The sequence below is a fragment of the Microplitis mediator genome, chromosome 1 (genome assembly GCF_029852145.1).
Source record: "Microplitis mediator isolate UGA2020A chromosome 1, iyMicMedi2.1, whole genome shotgun sequence".
Lineage (NCBI taxonomy): Eukaryota > Metazoa > Arthropoda > Insecta > Hymenoptera > Braconidae > Microplitis > Microplitis mediator.
In genome coordinates this window covers 12,439,988-12,458,910 of record NC_079969.1, presented here as the reverse complement: position 1 = coordinate 12,458,910, position 18,923 = coordinate 12,439,988, and the positions used below count along the sequence as shown (strand labels likewise).

General features: G+C 29.8%; 1 protein-coding gene across 3 annotated transcripts in view; it reads left to right on the top strand.

Annotated features, from left to right (window-relative positions):
* Positions 1-7,651: 7,651 nt before the first annotated feature.
* Positions 7,652-18,923, top strand: part of LOC130665727 (endoribonuclease Dcr-1) — a 33,621-nt gene continuing 22,349 nt past the window's right edge. The window contains exons 1-6 of one of the 3 annotated variants that reach the window (XM_057466288.1): positions 7,652-7,816; positions 8,183-8,466; positions 8,784-8,960; positions 9,054-9,169; positions 15,404-15,566; positions 15,640-15,938. In XM_057466288.1, coding sequence (XP_057322271.1) covers positions 8,901-8,960; positions 9,054-9,169; positions 15,404-15,566; positions 15,640-15,938 — 638 coding nt within the window. In that variant the 5' untranslated portion in view covers positions 7,652-7,816; positions 8,183-8,466; positions 8,784-8,900. Of the gene's footprint in view, positions 7,817-8,182; positions 8,467-8,749; positions 8,961-9,053; positions 9,170-15,403; positions 15,567-15,639; positions 15,939-18,923 lie in introns of all 3 variants that reach the window. The other 2 variants (XM_057466272.1, XM_057466280.1) reach the window with 2 other exon arrangements.

Sequence of the window (18,923 nt, the reverse complement as noted above, 5' to 3'; positions counted from 1 at the left end):
CCCACAAACATTTAGCATGTAAAATATCCAGAGTGGGAGTAAAAACCGACGACATCCGAGAAAACGTCTATTGGACAGGTTCCAATTGGAAAAGTAACCGATAGGACATATCCCAATAACCCAGATCCAGAGACACGGTAGTATCTCGCGCCAAGTACACGGTCAAACACATGTATATGTGTGAGTGTGTAGCGCGAGCTTACCTGTCTCTTTTCTTGAGTCGAAGTGGTGTTTTATGGTTACGAATTATATTTTTTTTAATTAAAATTAAAACACGGCTTATTTCTGCCTTTTCTGAATATTTGTTTCTCACTTAAACTTTATCAACTGAATGTTATTATATTTTATTATTATTTATCTTGTAAAATATAAAAAACGTTAGCAGATACTATAGTACCTTAAAATTTGAGATTTTAGAAAATTTTTCTATCTATAATTTATGCTTATTTTTTACCGTCTTAGAATAAATAGTTTCAAGAAGGAGCTCGATTGACTCAACATTAAAGTTTTTCAAATCTAATTTGATTTTTCAACACTAGAGAGCGCTTACATTACCCGACTTGTATGCACAAGAAACGGCTTGCAGGCACACCGTCAAAAGTAAAAATTTCAGAAGTATACCAACTTCAGAAACTCACAGTTAGGAATGTAAAAAATAAAGATGGTTCATAATTCAGAATGACAAATTATCACCTTGTCAAAAACATCGAATCTCTAATCTTTATATCAACACATACTCAGAATTTACAATATTCATTCTTTCGTAATAAAGAATTAACAATATTTAGAATGACAATATTTCAGAAATCCAATACTTCCGAAATTTCGAACTACGAACGCCAATTCTTCAGAATTACATTCTATACGAATGACCATTTTAGTAAAATTTTCTAAGCTTTGCTGACAGTCGGTTTTACAGACTTTCCCTATGAATTTACCATTATCATGTGAGTGCTTTGGCGGATTGATTGGGTTTAAAAAATTTGTATGACTCGTTATGTAATAATTATATATGAATTTTACGAGTTTAATTTGTATGAAACGATTATATTGAATGTACTGAATTAAGATAGAAGTGCTATTTATGGCCAGTGTTTTATTTTTAGACCTTTAATATTTCATTTTAATTAATGGAGAAGTATAAAAAAAAAAAAAATTCATTCTAATACAGTAAAAAAAATCGGTCTGTCAGTTGACCCTGCGGGCCAGCCCTCAACCATCAAAATCGGTTCATCCGTTCAAGAGTTATGAATATTTACATACATACATACGTACGTACGTACGTACGTACACACATACATACACTCGGACATCATCGTGAAATTAGTCAGAATAGCTTCTTAGGACCTCGAAACGTCGACATCTGATGGAAATTCAATTTTCGTAAATCGGACCGAAACCAATAACTTCCCGAGTTTTTGAAAATTTACAATTTTCTTAGCGGGAAGTTAAAAATTCCCTTTAAATGAATTAAAAAAAATTCATCATATCATTACGTACTTTGCGTATTATTTTATTAAAATTTTTGAAGTAACCAAAACTGGTACTAAAGTGGCCAAAAATGGTACTTCTATCCTATATGAATTATAAAATAAAATTCAAATAAGATATTGAAAATAATACACGGATCAATGTCCAATAGAATGAATCAATTATTCTTGAATTATAATTATTATTTAAAATATTGGACCTAATAAAACATAAACCTATATGTTAATTATAAATTTATAAATAAAAAATGCATCTGGATTTGATTTAGGCTGTATTTTTATTCATCACACAAGCATTAATAATAATTAAGTTACAATAATAATAATCCGAAAATTCCCATAGAATCCAATCACATGCGACAAAAACGGCATTGAAACCAATACAGTCTATAGGATTCTATGCGGTTTTTGTCGCAGTTACGTGGATTCTACAAGAATTTTTGGACAGGGTATATACTGATATACATCAAGATTAGTTTCGATTAAAATTTAGTTTAGTTAAATTGATAATATTTAAAATCTATAAACTATTTTTAAACAGATGAGATTATATTGTTTATTAGTATGTGTTAAAAAAATTATGTCACTAATTTTACGATTTTATGTTGAAGCTTAAATAATTATAACTCAACTATTCTTTCTAAACATGAATAAGTCAATATTCACTAATTCTGAGTGCCAACCGAACCACTTTTTGAAATTAGTGGTTCGGTTTGCACTTGGCATTAGTAAATCTTCACTTATTTTCACTTATTCATGTTTAGAGAGTTATTAGAACTTAATTATTACTGGCCAAAAATAGCACTTCTATCTTAATTCAGTACATTCAATATAATCGTTTCATACAAATTAAACTCGTAAAATTCATATATAATTATTACATAACGAGTCATACAAATTTTTTAAACCCAATCAATCCGCCAAAGCACTCACATGATAATGGTAAATTCATAGGGAAAGTCTGTAAAACCGACTGTCAGCAAAGCTTAGAAAATTTTACTAAAATGGTCATTCGTATAAAATGTAATTCTGAAGAATTGGCGTTCGTAGTTCGAAGTTTCGGAAGTATTGGATTTCTGAAATATTGTCATTCTAAATATTGTTAATTCTTTATTACGAAAGAATGAATATTGTAAATTCTGAGTATGTGTTGATATAAAGATTAGAGATTCGATGTTTTTGACAAGGTGATAATTTGTCATTCTGAATTATGAACCATCTTTATTTTTTACATTCCTAACTGTGAGTTTCTGAAGTTGGTATATTTCTGAAATTTTTACTTTTGACGGTGTGCCTGCAAGCCCAAGAAACGAGGCCTAATGCGTAATATTATTTCACCCATGACGAATGAATGGGCGAGTTTGGGTTAACTATTAACTATCCTAATGGCTACTTTAGTTTGAAATTGACAATAAAATTTGCTGCCTAAGTTTGCTGACAGTTTGACAACGAAAGTTGAATAGAAAAATTTGCGGTTGATTTTCCCTCAATATAGAGGAAACTTTTTTTACTAAAAAGAAAACTCAATTAGCTCAGTTTGCCGAGCAAAAGTTTAACTTTACGAAAAAATCCTTAAATTTTTCGTCAAATGTCCGTCAACTTCGGGCTTTTCTGTTTTTAACGACAATTCGTATACAACTTTTGAAGAGAATTTGCATTCTAATTCGGGTAGTAAATTTACGTCAAATTGTATGGCAAGTTGTACACGAATTGTCGTCAAAAACGGAAAAGCCCGAAATTGACGGTCATTTGACCAAAAATTCAAGGAAACTTTTATAAAGTAAACTTTTGTTAAGCAAACTCCCTAATAACCGCTTTAGCTTGAAATTGACAGTAATTTAAGATTAAAATTGCCTGAAATTTGCTGCCTTAATTTCCTGAAAAATTGACAGAAAAGTTGAAAAGAAAAATTTTCGGTTAATTTAGAGGTAACCCCTGATAGCCAAGTTGGCCGCAACTTATCAACAACCTACTGCCGCAACCTTTCGCCAAGTTGGCCGCAAAAGTTGACATTTCCATTAGTTGATGGTAACTTGACGACAACTTTCAGCTTGTGTAACTGTTAACTACAAGTTGCTCAGAAACTTGGTGACAATCTACTACCGCAACCTGTCACCAAGTTTCTGAGCAACCTGTAGACAAGTTGTCGGCAACAGTTACACGAGCTGAAAGTTGTCGATAAGTTTCTCGGAAAGTTGCCGACAACTTATGGAAATGCCAACTTTTGCGGCCAACTTGGCTATCAGGGAAGAGACTTTTTACTAGAAAAAAAAGTCGGTAATGTTAATTCTCAACATTTCAGAAGGTAAGCAAATTTATACATAAAAATGTCTACAATTTCACGGGAAAAAAATACTTAACAATTTTTCAAGTCAAATTAACAATAACCTGATATAAAAATTTGCCTGAAAATTGACGAAAAATTTTTTTTAGTCAACTTTTGAAGTACATTTGAATTCTAATTCGGGCAGTAATTTACGTCAAATTGTATAGCAAGTTGTATATAAACTGTCGTCAAAAACGGAAGTCCGAAGTTGACGGACATTTGAAGAAAAATTCAAGAAAACTTTTGTAAAGTATACTTTAGCTAAAGAAAACTGTGCTATCGGGGCTGTTCTATTAGGGTACCAAGATCGACAGAGTTGCTGAACAAATCCTAAAAGCCAAGCTGCCAGCAACCTAGCGACAATCTACTGTAGCAACGTGTCACCAAGTTGGCCGCGAAAATTGGTATTTCCATAAGTTGACGGCAACTGGCCGCTAACTTTCTGAGAAAGTTGGTGGCGAAAGTTAGCATTTCATTAGTCGACAGAAAGTTGTCTTCATTTTTCTCAGGTAGTTGGCAACAGGTTGCAGTAGTAGATTGCCATCAACTTTCTGGGAAAGTTGGTAACTACTTGTAGTCAACAGTTGTCGTCAATTTGATCACAACTAATTGACACCAACTTTTTGACCAGAAAATCTTGCTATCAGGGAAAGTTTGCTCAGCAGTAGGTTTCGGTTGAGGACAGTTTCAAATTGACGACGAATTGCCGGCACAATGGCTATCAGGGTAAGTTTTACTTTTCTAAGAAGTTACGTTGACAGTCACTTACGTTACAAGCTGAAAAAAAAAATGCTCCCGGGATTTGACGTTAAGTTGAATGCAAGAAATCGATGCGTTCAATGAGTTGACGTGAGCTTTTCCACCAATTTGTATCAAATTGAGGAATGCATTGTTCTTTAGCTTCTTTCTTGCGGCTATAGTCAAATCCGTCGGTTGGTTTGTCTTCTAAAAACGAGTCTACCCTGATAGTCACTGTGCCTGTAAATTGTCAACTTGGCACTCAATTTGCCCGAATTCTACTGCTACCATTGAATGGCAAATTTAAAGCAGCTTGCTCAGCAACAGTGGCTATCTAAGTTGAATTTCAAGAAAACTGCTGCTAAGTAAATGTTTGCTCGGCGAATCTGATACTATGGTAAGTTTACCAGGAACTGAGTTTAGCCAACAGAAACCTACTAAAATATTTTTATATTTTTAATAGTCACATACAAGTGACATTATCGACCACAAAATGGTAATTTTAAATTATCCTTATTTACCCGCTCAACTGAACTTTAAATTCAACCCTACTATATAACTAAATGATAAGTTATGATCACGAAATTATTTTCAATATTAAAAAATTAATCACCCGATGAAAACAGATTTTGTCTAATCATATATGATCATGCATAATTGTCTATATATGATCAGATCCAAAAATTGGCCAGGTCTGATCATACATAACTTGATCTGTTTATACATGATCATATATGATTATATATAATCATGCATGAACGAATATAGTCATTTTTAGAATCTCATTTAGAATATCTGTAAATTATTAATTAAGTAGTTTAATCAGGATTTATTGTCTTCATCAATATCAATGTCGGTTAAAATTAAATAAAAAAAAAAAACAAAAAATTATTAACCATCGACAATTATTTTACTACGAGGTCACCCATCCCATTAATGTCCCACGCCGATGCTGCTTAACTTTAGTTATCGATGGTTTGTAGTCTGATCCTCTAGTCTGTTATACACTTACAATTAAGAAACGTTTATGGCATTACTTAACTCAAATAATCAAATTGATACTTTATACTTTTAAATTGCTGCTGAAAAACTTTGAACATTTTTCAAGTATTGGGGATTTAAGTTTGATTGATAGTTGACAGAATAAAAATTTAATAACATTGATATTAAAAAATTGTCATATTATTTAAATATATATATATATTTATTTATAGTGGAAACCATTTAAATATAGTGGAAACCTAAACATGCAAACATGCAAATAACCTTCTCAATAAGACAATTTATAGATAAATTGAGAAAAATATAGATAGCCCGGACTGGGGATCGAACCCAGATCAATTCGATATCGCGCCGAGTGCTCTGCCAGTTGAGCTATCCGGCCCTATACTATATTCCATTCAATCTGATCTATAACTTATTGAGCCACACCGTCCATCGTACGGTAATACACCATTTAAATATAGTGGAAACCTAAACATGCAAATATGCAAATAACCTTCTCAATAAGACAATTTATAGATAAATTGAGAAATATATATATATATGTATTATGAATAGAGAAAAAAAAAAAAAATATATATATATATATATATATATATTAGGGTGGTCCTTATTTTGGACATTTTTGAATTTTTATGCTCCCAGAGGCTTATGTGGTTCGAAATAAATAAAAAAAAATATCCTCAAAGTTTCAGGTCTCTATCTCAATTTTAACCCGTGCCGCACAGCGATGTAAATTTCCCATTTAAATAACACGGGGTTTTTGGCATTGAACGATTAAGTTTTTATTCCGGCTAAAGTAATTGTTCGAAAAATTTGAAACTCTGTAGACTTTATCCTCATATTAGCAGCTACGCTTCAGAATTTTTACAGATTTTTAGCTACTATAATTTTGGGGGGTACAGCATGATGAACAAAAAGAAAAAAATTATTTTTTTTATTTTTAGCTAAAATTTTTTTCAAATAACATATCAAATCAGTCCGCATTCTCATCAGAAGTTCTTACTTTTGTTCATTCTCGCACCTAAGTGAGTGAACGGTATATCTTTGTTACACTAATACAGTAAAGAGAAACTTTGCATTAGTGTGCAGTAAAGTGTTCCTTAAAAGGATTTTTTAAATTTATTACGATCACCTCACAAACGGTTTCGATTACGGCAGAAAAAAGTTCCCTTAAAGTTTGAGCTCTTAATTCCAACGGGACCAAGTGTCGCAAATTTTGTTTTTGTGATTTTTTAAGTTTATTATATTTATTTATAAAAGAGATCTATTTTATTAATAATTTATTATAGTTAGAAAATTGTAAACAAATAATTATTTCGATATTATAATTATAATATATATAGTTAACTAACGTGATTCAACATCTAACTTTATGATTTACATTTTAATCGAACTTTCGATCCTGGTCTGATAAAAAATCGTATACGCACCACGGGAGGATAGTAGGACATCTCAACCCGCGCTTTTGTCACCCTCGCCTTCGGCTCGGGTGACAATATTGCGCGGGTTGGAATGTCCTACTTTCCTCCCTAGGTGCGTAATATACTATTTTTCATTTATTTCAGACCAATACATCATGAGAAATTATAAATAACTAATTAATTATAATTAAATCAAAAGCTTAACAAAAACGCTCTTGTAAAATTTTTTTAAATCGTTTTCAAAGTAAAAATGATAAAAACATTTTATTTTTATTTTAAAAATTAATTTTTCTTTATTTAATATTTAAATACTTTTTTAATTTTCTTCGTTATCGACTTTCCGAATAGTCTTATCTATGAATTACTTCATTATCGACAATCTTTTTTATCTGTGGATATTGAGTAAAGATGTCTTTGAATATAGAAGACTTTGAGTAAACATAATATAGATGAGATGTTTACAAAAATTTAGTGGAGTACAGTTGTCATTGAATATAGTTGTCACTGAGTATAGATGTCATCTTTGTGCTTGAGTAAAGAAATTTTGAGTATAGATGAGTATTCGCCAGTAACACTTGTAGTCAAATTGAATAAATAGTTACAGACAATTTACTGTCAACTTAAAGGTTACTACTTGCTCTCCAACACTTTTCTTTAAGTTGGCTTCAGAATACAGCAGTAGCTTGTAGTTAACTTACGGTTAGGGTGGCTATCAGGGTAACCGCTAATTTTTCTTTTCAACTTTTGCTGTGAAATTATCGGCAAATTCAGGCAGCAGATTTCAGGCGATTTCAACATCAAATTACCGTCAATTTCAAGCTAAAGTGGCTATTAAGGTAATTAGCCTGTAAAACAAATTATTTAGGGCCAGTTTTTCAAACCAGGTTTATTTTTAATCCGGGTTTAATTACCTATCATTGCTAGTACATCTATTATTAATATATTATTAATATATAGATATACTAGCAATATTAATAAACCGGACAAAAATAAACTCGGTTTGAAAAACTGGCCCTTAATAACCAATTTAAAATATAAAGAACATCGAACAAACGTTATTTTCAATCAAACAAACGATAAAAAGCTCAAAAGTATAAAAAAACGAAAAAAGTCGAAAAAACTGCAGTTGGCGCCAACTTAAGTGTCAATTTTTTAATAATTTTTTATAAAAAAACTGAAAACGAATAAACGTTATCTTTTAGCAAACAATCGAGAACAAACGACGAATAAACGTATTGTTGAAAAAAATTGCAAAAACTCGAATTCCCACCGCCAACTTAAGGGAGCTGGCTATCATGGGAACTGTGGACCGATTTGCCACCATAACAATCGTTAAATTTATAAAAGTTGTCAGCTTTGTTAGAGTTGAGGTTATGAAAAAATTTGAAATGAAAACTAATGTGTTTATTATCGAACAAGTGAAAACTCAAAATACATAATTAATTTATGTAAAAATAGGCATCAAATTTTCGATATGATATTTTTGGTTTGTATTTTATCTTAATACTTTATGATACTGAAGTTAGCCGAGGTCTAATAATTTTTGATTTTTTTTTTAAACGATAAATTATAAAAAAAAATATTCGAAAAAATTGCACTTGTAGTTTTTAAAATTTTCTGCACGTGCATATTTTTAGTTTTTGATTTTTTGTAATTGATTTGTTGAAAAAAAAATCCGAAAATTACTAATTGTTTGCTAACTTCAGGATTATAATACTTTTTGATGTAAGAATAAATACATAAAGTTGAATTAATGTTTTTTTCATCAGATTTAAATTTATTTCTATTATTGTTGACATATAGCCTCTTCAAGCAAATAATATTTTGATCTTTTAATCAGTTTGAGAAGATTTGATTAATGCAAGTGTTAAATCTTATCTAATTTAAATGTAATAGTTTGTTTTCTACCAAATAATTTCAATGGCATTTCCATTCAATGATTTAGTATATACTAAATCTTTTACTCCAAGAGAATATCAGGTTTGTTAATTTTTAATAATGACATTATCTTATACTTATAAAGTATCGGTATAATATTTATAATTGAGTTGTTGGATTTAATTTATTTTACAGGTAGAATTACTTTATGCTGCGAAACAGAAGAATATTATAATTTGTTTAGGAAAATACACTGAACAAACTTTTATTACGATAAAATTGATTCAGGAATATGTTACTGGCAATCGAGAGTAAGCAATTTTATAATTTATTACTTTAACAAATTAACCCTCGCGGTTTTGACTTGACTCTGATTAAGAAAAGCGATTTGGAAAGATTAAGAAAAAAATGTTTTTTAATACTCTTAATTAATGCTGTACAATTTGATCGACTAAACTGGCCATTAGGATGGCGCAAAAAAACCAACAATTTTTTTTTTTCGATCTCTCATGAAAATTTGTTGGCTTATGATGTTTTAAGAATCCTCTCCAAAAATCAGCTCGATCAAAAATTTTCAAGAAGTCGCTCACGACTTTTGAAAATAGAAAAAATGATCGAAATTCGAATTTTTTATTTCAAATTTTTTTCTTTTTCGTGGCTGTAATAGTTTATTTTTGTGAAATCATAACTACGCTGAAAATTTAAGCCCAAAATTTAAATATTTAAACCTCGCTCAAGAATTTTGAATGTTTCCAAGTGCTGTCTTTTGGACGTTTTCGAGCGACCTTTAAATATTAATAATAAAGCTTCTCGATTTTTTCACCATCAATTTGCATGACAACAAACGAAAATATAACCCGAGAAATAGAAATAATAAGTTATTTACATACTTGTTCATTTTTTAATTCAATTTGAAGGTTTTTTCGCTTATTCAAAACTTACCAAATTTTATTGTTTAAGACTGTCCTCTATATTTTCGGTTATGCAAAAGTTATATTGAAGTGAAATGACAATAATTGAGTTATAAAAAAATACAAAAACTAATTCAAACTATTAGTTACATATTATCAGTTTATATTCATAATTCTTGAGCGCCGTTTAAATATTTAAATTTTGAGCTGAAATTTTCAGCATACTCATGATTTTACAAAAATCAACTATTGCTGCCACGAGAAAGAAAATATTTAGAAATAAAATTACGAATTTCGGTCATTTTTGATATTTTCAAAATTCGTGAGCGTCCTCTTGAAAATTTTTTATCGACCTGATTTTTTGAGAGGATTCTTAAAACATCGTAAACCAAGAAATTTTCATGCGAGATCGAAAAAAAATAAAAATAGTCGGTTTTTTACGCCACCCTACTGGCCCGGTTAATTAGTTCATCAGCCAGCTAGCTAATTTAAATTCATCGGTTAACTTAGTTAACCGGTTACTCGGTTAAATTAGTTGACTGGTTAATCGGTCAAACAGTGAAATTGATATCTTGCTATTTGTAAGCTAGGAATTATGATTAAGCCGCATATCATTAACGTATGTTGAAAAGTACAATATTTATCAGATGAATAAAATTACTTAAATTATTAAATTAAAGTTTTCTTTTCATAACATGTCATCACAATGAAAATAATTATAAAGTTCTATTAAATTCATCCTTCTGAAACCTATTTTCAAATATTCAAATTTTCTACATAATAAAAGAAAAACAACTCCAGCATAAAGATATCATTTCAAAAGTAAACATGCAGATAAATTACAATCAAATAGTCACTGAAGACCTTGACTGTAGTGATTCTGATTCTAAGTATAGTTGATGTATATCGTTTTAATTAAATACTCTAAAATTTTTTAAATCAGTTCGGTTAATACATTTTGATTTATAATTTAATATTATTAAAATATTGTGTTAATTATATTGACATTTATTTCAAGAAGTGGCAACGATTCAAATTCAGAATCTTCTCCGATTATAAACTTTATAGTCACGGTTCACAGAGGATTTTGAGTAGGATCGATAGTATTTTTAATATTTATAAGAAAAAAAATTTAACAATCGCGTTCTCTGTTGCTGTAATATGGCTTTTTAGACACTTGGATTCGTTTTTTTTTTAATCGGAGAAGAATCTAAATTTGAACCGTTCGCACTTCTAGAATCAGAATCACTGGAGTCAAGGTCTTCAGTTTGACGACTTAATTGTGATTTATCTGCATGTTTACTTTTAAAATGATATCTTTATGCTGGAGTGGTTTTTCTTGTATTATTAAGAAAATTTAAATATTTGAAAATAAGTTTTAGAACGATGAATTTAATAGAACTTTATAATTATTTTCATTGTGATGACATGTTATGAAAAGAAAACTTTAATTTAATAATTTAAGTAATTTTATTCATCTGATAAATATTGTACTTTTCAACATACGTTAATGATATGCGGCTTAATCATAATTCCTAGCTTACAAATAGCAAGATATCAATTTTACTGTTTGACCGATTAATTAGTTAACTGGTTAATCGGTTAACCAGTTAACTAATTTAACCGAGTAACCGGTTAACTAAGTTAACCGATGAATTCAAATTAGCTAGCTGGCTGATAAATTAATTAATCTGGTTAAACTTTATGGCCAGTTTAGTCGGTCAAATTGTACAGCACTATTTTTAATTGTTCTACAAACTTCAAATCCTTATAATTTTTGAGCATTTAATCCTTTCGAAAAGTTCCAAATCACCTGCTATTTAATAATTTGGGGAGGTTTAAAGTTATGCTATTTACCAAATACTTGGCAATAATTTTCGATCACTGAATAGTACATTGAGAAAAAAATTTTAGTAATTGTTTACAATCACGCCTCCACCTATTTTTGGCCATAAAAAATCGAAAAATTATGCGATCATGAAATTTTTTTTTTTTAAATATTCTATTTTTTGGCGCATTTAAGAATATGATTTCATTTATTCGTAAAAATTTGATTTTCTATTGGTAAATTTAATTTCTATAGGGCAAAAATACATATTTTTGATGTTTTTGTTAAAAATTTTGTAAAAAAATGCAAAAATATGTATTTTTGCACGTTATAAATTGAATTTGCTAGTAGATAATTATATTTTCACGAATTAATGAATTCAAATCTTGAAATGCGTCAAAAAGTAGAATATTTTCAAAAAAAAAAAAGTTAGAAAATATGCATTTTTCGATTTTTTATTGCCAAAAATAGGTGGAGCAGTGATTGTAAACAATTACCATTGTTTTAACTAAATATTTTATAATACACTAACAAAACAAATTAATAGAAACTATAAAATATTTAGGAAAGACAATTACGCGTTTAGTAATAAGCATAAATTCAAGTTGATTACCTGTAGAGCTTATAAAATAGTTATAATGAAATATATGAGTGATCCTTAGAGAATGAGTTATTAATAATAACACCGGCACACAAAAAAAAAAAGTTGTCTGTACTTTTGACGGGACCGGTATATGTTTATGAATTTCGACCCGCTGAATCTGAATCTGAGGTCTATTTGACCCGTACACCGTCAAATTTTTCGAGAAAACTTTGAAACGCCGAAAAAAATGACGAATATCGGCAGTTTAGGTGATTTAAAAAATTTTTTTGACCTGAACTAAGCATGATTTTTATGTATTTCAATTCGCTAAATACTTATCTGAAGTTTGTTTAGACCATAAGCCGTGAAAAGTTTAAGTAAATTCCAAGAAACCCTGAAAAATTGCAAACAAAAGCAAAAAATTCCAGATATTGTGTTGAAAAAAATTTTATAAAATTAGATCAATCATGATTCTCATGTATTTTGATCCGCCGAATATAAATCTCGAACTTCTATGGCCTAGACATTTCTAAAAATCTACATACATGGTAAAAAAAAACCACTGAAAATAAAAAAAAATCAAGTCTGTTATGATGAAAATCAATTTTTAAATAAAAATGAAAAATTTTTAACATGTTATTCGATCTGTGTAATATAAATTTAAAATTTTTTGATCCAAAACCTCAAAAAATTTTAGTTAATTCTACTTATTTTGATATTGTTTTCATTACACTAGGGTCTTGGTTGAATTTTAAATTTATATTCCACAGATCGGATAACATGTTAAAAATTTTTTATTTTTATTTAAAAATTGATTTTTATCATAACAGACTTGATTTTTTTTTATTTTCAGTGGTTTTTTTTTACCATGTATGTAGATTTTTAGAAATGTCTAGGCCATAGAAGTTCGAGATTTATATTCGGCGGATCAAAATACATGAGAATCATGATTGATCTAATTTTATAAAATTTTTTTCAACACAATATCTGGAATTTTTTGCTTTTGTTTGCAATTTTTCAGGGTTTCTTGGAATTTACTTAAACTTTTCACGGCTTATGGTCTAAACAAACTTCAGATAAGTATTTAGCGAATCGAAATACATAAAAATCATGCTTGGTTTAGGTCAAAAAAATTTTTTAAATCACCTAAACTGCCGATATTCGCCATTTTTTTCGGCTTTTCAAAGTTTTCTCGAAAATTTGACGGTGTACGGGTCAAATAGACCTCAGATTCAGATTCAGCGGGTCGAAATACATGAAGATATACCAGTCCCGTCAAAAGTACAGACAACTTTTTTCTTTGTGTGCCGGTAATTAAATATTGTAATTAAATATTAGTTTAAAATAACAATATATTTATTTAACAATTAAATAAATGGCTATTTAGAAAAATGATTTATTTCCTTCACACGTATTTTTTTTGTACTATGACAATAATTGTTCAGGAAAGCATTAATATTAAGCATCAATGTCATAGTGTAATATAGGATACTCCTATATTACTATAAAAAAGGGTTATCATTACTGTGCTGATTTACGGAGGATAACCCGTCCTATAAATGGTTCAAGTCGGGAATATAATAATTCTGAAATAAGTTTCTTACCAGGGACACTACAAGTGGTGGGCACGATCTAGCGGCGATCACCGAACTAATCCCGCTGCTGCTGCCTAACATCATAACTTTTAAATCAATAATTATTAGGTTCAAATATATATTTATTAACCTCGAACAAATAGATATATTTATTCTAAATGAATATATTTTTTTGTGACTAAGTAATATTTATTAGAGTTAATATAATAATATTTTGCTCAAATAGTTTGGTTGTCCATTAAATAAATATTTTCTTAACTTTGCCAAATGATTTTATTATCTTAGAGAGAGAAATATTAATGCCAACCAAATAGAGTCTATTAAATCATTTGTTTAAAATGACAAAATAGATTATGTTGACGTAATAAAATTTAGTTGTCCCAAATAAATTTCAGTCTAACAGAATTTAACAAAACCAATTTAATTCTTCGAAGAGAAATTTTTTCTCAGTGTAGCCATGCCGTCTTTTATCTAATGTTGTTCAGATTAGTTCTGAGCCTTAACAAAATTTTTTTTTATGAATAAATAATTTTACCCGAACTTAGACCGATCACTCGAGACTTATGGTACTGAGCCACGGTGGCTTATTAGAAATCGTGTTTTTAATAAACTCTTAAGTTATTCTTCGATGTTTTTCATTTTAGATATTAATTCATGGTGACCACAGATTTTTGAAACTGAAATTCTCAGACTTTTCTAAGTATTCCAGTCAAATAATTAAAAAACACCAATAAAACTCTGAGAGAAAACCAACGAAAGTCAGTAAAAACACTAACAAAACTCCGTAGAAACTCCGTGTCGTAACTGTATACAAAAATACCGCGTTTCTGCCATGAAAACACCGTCAAAACTCCCTCGAAACACCGAGTTTTTTTCGAATTTCTACGGTGGCGCTAAAAGTGCTAGAATCTGTGGAAACTCTGACTAAACTACAAGGAAACACCCAAAGAACTCCGATAAAACACCAACAAAAGTCCGTGATAACACCGACGAAACTCCAAGAAAACACCAACAAAACTCCAAGAGAAAACTGGCAATACTCTTCAAAAACACGGTGAAAACTCAGTAAAAACTCCGTGTCGTAATTGCCCACAAAACGCCACGTTTCTACCGCGAAAACACTGTCGAAACACCGAGTTTCTGTCGAGTTTTTTCCGAGTTCTCACGGTGGCACCAAAACCGCTAGGGTAGCCATTTATTTAATTGTTAAATAAATATATTGTTATTTTAAAATAATATTTAATTATTATTAATAACTCATTCTCTAAGGATCACTCATATATTTCATTATAACTACTTTATAAGCTCTACAGGTAATCAACTTAAATTTATGCTTATTACTAAACGCGTAATTATCTTTTCTAAATATTTTATAGTTTCTATTAATTTGTTTTGTTGGTGTATTATAAAATATTTAGTTAAAACAACCAAATATATGATTGGCAATGGACAATCAAATCATTTTGTTGTCATAACTAAAATTTAGTTGTCAGGAGAAAATTTTTTTCTCAGTGTACTATATTCATATTTTATCATTACGCTATTTAAACAGTATTGTAAAAATCGCGAGAGAAATTATATTGTAAATAAATTGTATATGTATGTTAATTTATTTTTATTAATTACAGCTTATTAAATACAGATAGTAAAAAAATAGTATATATTCTTGATAACCATGAATTATGTTTACTTAAAGCGCAATACATTGAACAACTAACAGACTTAAAAGTTTGGGTTGGAACTTTGAATAATGAGACTGATGAATTCGTCAATAAATTTTTGAACGCTCATGTAAGAAATGTTAAAATAAACTTTTGACAACAACTTGAATTTATTTTCTAATAAAACTTATTTTTATGCGTAGGTGATAATACTAACAAGTGAATTGTTTAATGAGTTATTACAAAAGAAAAAAATATTAGGATCACAAATAAATTTGATTATAATCGATCAATGCCAATTGCTAGTAGCGAATGATGATCTTAAACAAGCGTTAAAAATTGTTAAGTCAAATAAAAATAATTTATGTAGATTTATTGGACTAGCTGTCCCTCTTTTCGGATTAACCGAAGAACCTGGACGATTAAGCTTAGAAATTGAAAGATTTGAATCAACTTTTAAATGTCATGTTGAAACAACTAGTGACATTTTATCAATATTGAGGTAATTAATTTAACACTTTTTTGACTTTTTAATAAACAATCAAACAATCGGGAGGACAATTAAAACTTTTATTTAGTGTTAATTGCTCGTATGAATTTCAGAAAAATTACTGTTTTCATCGTGATTACAGTTTTAGAAGTTGCTTGTAATTAAAAACAATTTTTTGAATCAAAAAATATAAAAAATTTTAATCTTACAAAATTTTAATAAGATTGACTTTTTTTATCTAATATGGAAGAATTAAACCCATGTGTTGGGAATTTAGGTATGGTAATCGTGAATGAAACAAATCAATTTATTAAACAAAGGAATATTATATCTTTTATTAAAATACACGCTCCAGGGTATGTCTTCACTCGTAAGAGATTTAGCTTAGACTAACTTATTCTTTTAATATTATTTAACACTGAGGTCCAACAACCTCTCCTCTTTTTGTATAACAAAGATCTCTAGGTTCAATATATATATATGTACATATATATATATATATAAGTGCAAATGAAGAAAAACACATTGCCTTGCATTTACTTGGAATATGGGCCTCAATCTCTCGTCGACCCAAGTACTTAAGGTCATAAAATTTGATCCATGCTAGCTTTCTCTTCCTTAAGTAAACATATACATTAGACTGGGCCAAAAAAATCGACTATTTTTTTTTTTTTTCGATATTGTGAAAATATTATTCCTGATGACAAAAAAAAATTATTGTGCAAGTTTGAGCTCTGAATATTGAAATTAAGAGTAGAGGTGTATCGTTACGACTTTTAGTTTTTTGACAGAAATTTCATTTTTTACCCAAAACTTGTGAATCATCCATCTGAAAAATTTGAGCAATGTATATTCTTAAAGGAAATTGAATTCCCTACAAAAAATCTCTCTTAGTAAATTGACGTAAAACGAGCGGTTTTCTTGTAACCGTGCCTTAAACATTGATTTGTTTTTTAAATTGTTTGTTTCTATTTTGGATTTTTTGTAACTACTAGAAATATTGAAATTTTTTTTTACGCAAGATACATGTTCTTTAAGAAAATTTAATGCTCTACAAAAAAGGTCTCTTAACATTTTTTGCTAAATTCACTCCTTCGAAAGTTATTCAATATTGAAGTTGAGTCAAAACAACTTTAATAACGAATCGAAAAAAAAAATCTGTCTATCGGTTGACCCTGCGGGCCAGCCCCAAAACTTCCCGCTGTTTTCGAGCTCCTCGAGCTCGAAAATACTTTTGTGTGCCATTGTTTTCGAAAAAAACCGATATTAGCATTTCTTTCACCCACGATATCTCAGGAACGAATTGACCGATTTTGATGGCTAAGGCGGCAATCGATGCGTTTTATCAAGTTCTAGAGCTGATTAGATTTTGAAGTTGATCGTATAAGTCGTTTCTGAGAAATCAATAAAAAACTAAAAAAAAAAATTTTTTTTTTCGTAATTCGCCAATATTATCGAGTCTACTTGATCAAATGATCTGAAATTTTCAGAAAAGTTGGTGGCCAACAAGCTCTTTCGATTGCCGCCTCAACCATCCAAATCGGTTCATTAGTTAAAAAGTTATAGACCGGTCAAACAGATACACACACACACACACACACACACACACACACACACACACACACACACACACACACACACACACACACACACACACACACACACACACACACATACATACATACATACATACATACATACATACAGACACTCGGACATCATTCTGAAAATAGTCAGAATAGCTTCCTAGGACCTCAAAACGTCGACATCTGATGAAATTTCGATTTTCGCGAATCGGGGTGAAAACAATAACTTCCCGAATTTTTGAAAATTTATACTTTTCTTAGCGGGCAGTTAAAAAAATAAATCCTACCAAAAACAACTTAAAAAAAATAGTCGATTTTTTTGGCCCAGTCTAATATACATATTTTGAACTTAAATATATATACTACAACTTAAATGCAACACTGTTCGAAATAATATTTCGAACAGAATATTTAGTAAAGAGAAATAATTAAATAAAGTATATATAAGAATAAAGATTGATTTTTGTACAGAGAATCCAACACCATGTAAAAAAAAAAGTTCGACATGCTGAACTTCAAAATTTGAGACAATTTCGAACTTTTGTCAAACTTTTGTACTACCTCAATATAAATAGAAATACAAATATGAAAAAATTATAGGAGGACACGATTCCAGAAAATTTGTTCATTTCTTACTAAATTTCTCAAATTTAAAAAAGTCGCTCTCAAAACTGATAAAAATTTTCCGATAAGTCTTATCTCTTATTAAAAAAAAAAAAAAAGCGAGTTAAAACGATTAGAAAAAAAAATTTTGAATACTTTTTAATGCTTTTGAATATTTTGAATACTTTTAAATCGTCCTGCTTATGAGCATTTAACATTGCAAATCGTTTTGAATCGCTTCTCTTAATAAGGGATCAGTCTGAAAATTTTCATTTTTTAAACTTTTACGCTTTTGTTTTCTCCGGAAAAATTCTGGAGTGTCTATTTCACTTATATGGATTCAGAAAAAAGTCTTGGATGCCCTCCGTACTCCAGAACATCGTCAATCCACCCTCACATGTCACTGGTTAAATTTAAATATCAGAAAAATACACTTGTACGTTTTTGTTTATTCCGAAAAAATTCTGGAGGGTCCATTACTCTCGTATAGGCTCAGAAAAAAATTTTGGATACCCTTTGTATTCTGGAACCTTGGCAATCCACCCTCATATGTCACCGGTGGCATTTAAAAATCCGAACAAAATATGGATTCAGAAAAAAATCTTGGTTACCCTCCGTACTCCGGAACATCGTCAATTTTTTCGGATTTTTAAATTTGCAACTTTGATTTGTGAGGGAGGGACTCGGCCTCCGATATCCACAGGGACTTTTTTCTAATTTTTCCAACATCCGGCACCTTATTTTACTGTCAGGAATATTTTTTTCTGCTCTCAAGGAATTTGAAAATTCGTTGGCATCCAACGTTCGG